Below are 1,472 nucleotides of genomic sequence, written 5' to 3' on the forward strand. Positions count from 1 at the left end.
ATCTATAAAAGTTTCCAATTTCCAATGTAAAATTACTTTAGAATATCTAAATTCTATCTACCATCTGGACATGAACCTGGTCTTTGTGTCCATATATGACAAATCACCAGATTCTCCAATATCTCCTGAAAAAGTTCACAAAACATTTCCAAAGAATTTCATACTTTCTTGCTATTCCATACATTTCTACCAAAAGACATACTTCTTACTCTAGGATTTAGCAGAAATTTTATTCATACAAGAATTCTGGATTTCTGAAAGAATTAAGTTTAAAAGGTATTAACTAGAACTACCTAGATGTTGGGCTATGCTGACAATCGTTTTCCCAGGACTCTCTTCAAAGCTCCAGTGACCTCTTTATTCCTCAGGCTGTAGATAAGGGGATTCAGAGCTGGAGTGACAATCGTGTAGAAAACTGAGCTGATATTGTCTTGTTTGGGGCTGTGGAAGGGACTGGGTAGAACATACATGAAGGAAGCACCCCCATACCACATCCCAACTACAGTCAGATGGGAAGAGNNGGTGACAAGGGCTTTCTTCCTGCCCTCATTTGAGGGCATATTGAGCACAGTGAACAGAATTAGTGAGTAGGAGGCCAGGATGGCAGTAAGAGGAAGAATTAGCACAATAACCCCCATCATATAAACCATGAGTTCATATGTGGAGGTGTCTGCACAGGCCAGCTTTAGCAATGGGGGAATCTCACAGAACAGATGATTGATCTGACGATCTTTGCAGAAGGAATACTGCATGGTGTAGATGCTATATCCTAGAGCACTAAGGGATGCCAGGATCCATGAGGTGGCTATCATGAGCCAGCAGACTTTGTGACTGATTAAGATTGTATAGTTCAGAGGTTGACAAATGGCCACATACCTGTCATAGGCCATAAAGGCCAGAAGAAGGTCCTCTGCACTACCCAGTGCCAGCTCTAGAAACATCTGAAGGGCACAACCTCCAAAGGATATGCTATTGTCTTTGAGGAGAAAACCCACAACAGCCTTGGGAGTGATAACTGATGTGAGGAGGAGGTCCATGAGAGAAAGCTGTCCAAGTAGAAGATACATGGGCACATGGAGCCAGGCATCCATGGTGATGACTAGAAGCAGCAGCCCATTGCTGGTCAGGGCTAAGAAGTACAGGGCTGTAATTGAGGCACAGAGCAGTTCAGGAGAGCCACTGCCATCCAGAATCCCCACCAAGATGAAGCCACTTCCCAAGGTCGAGTTCCAGAGCTCCATTCTGTGTTGTCTGCTTATCTGCTTAGAAATAGATGGCTCAGGTTCTGTGAACTTGTGCTAAAATGGGCCCTAATTCTGTGACATTAAAAATCCCTTGGGATTCCCAACATGGCTTCCCATACTTTTTATACAAGTGAATAGCTTTGCTTATTAATTTTCAAATTACTCATTCTTTTATAATTCTTTTTGAATTTTTGTATATATATTTTTGAGCATTTCTTTTTTTCTATT

General features: G+C 41.8%; 1 protein-coding gene across 1 annotated transcript; it reads right to left on the reverse strand.

Annotated features, from left to right (window-relative positions):
* Nucleotides 1-305: 305 nt before the first annotated feature.
* LOC110298986 (olfactory receptor 2AG1-like) lies at nt 306-1,241 on the reverse strand. Its single transcript, XM_021168542.1, has one exon. The coding sequence runs from the start codon at nt 1,239-1,241 to the stop codon at nt 306-308; it is 936 nt and encodes a 311-aa protein (XP_021024201.1).
* Nucleotides 1,242-1,472: the final 231 nt, after the last annotated feature.

The sequence above is a fragment of the Mus caroli genome, chromosome 7 (assembly GCF_900094665.2).
Source record: "Mus caroli chromosome 7, CAROLI_EIJ_v1.1, whole genome shotgun sequence".
NCBI classification, from domain to species: domain Eukaryota; kingdom Metazoa; phylum Chordata; class Mammalia; order Rodentia; family Muridae; genus Mus; species Mus caroli.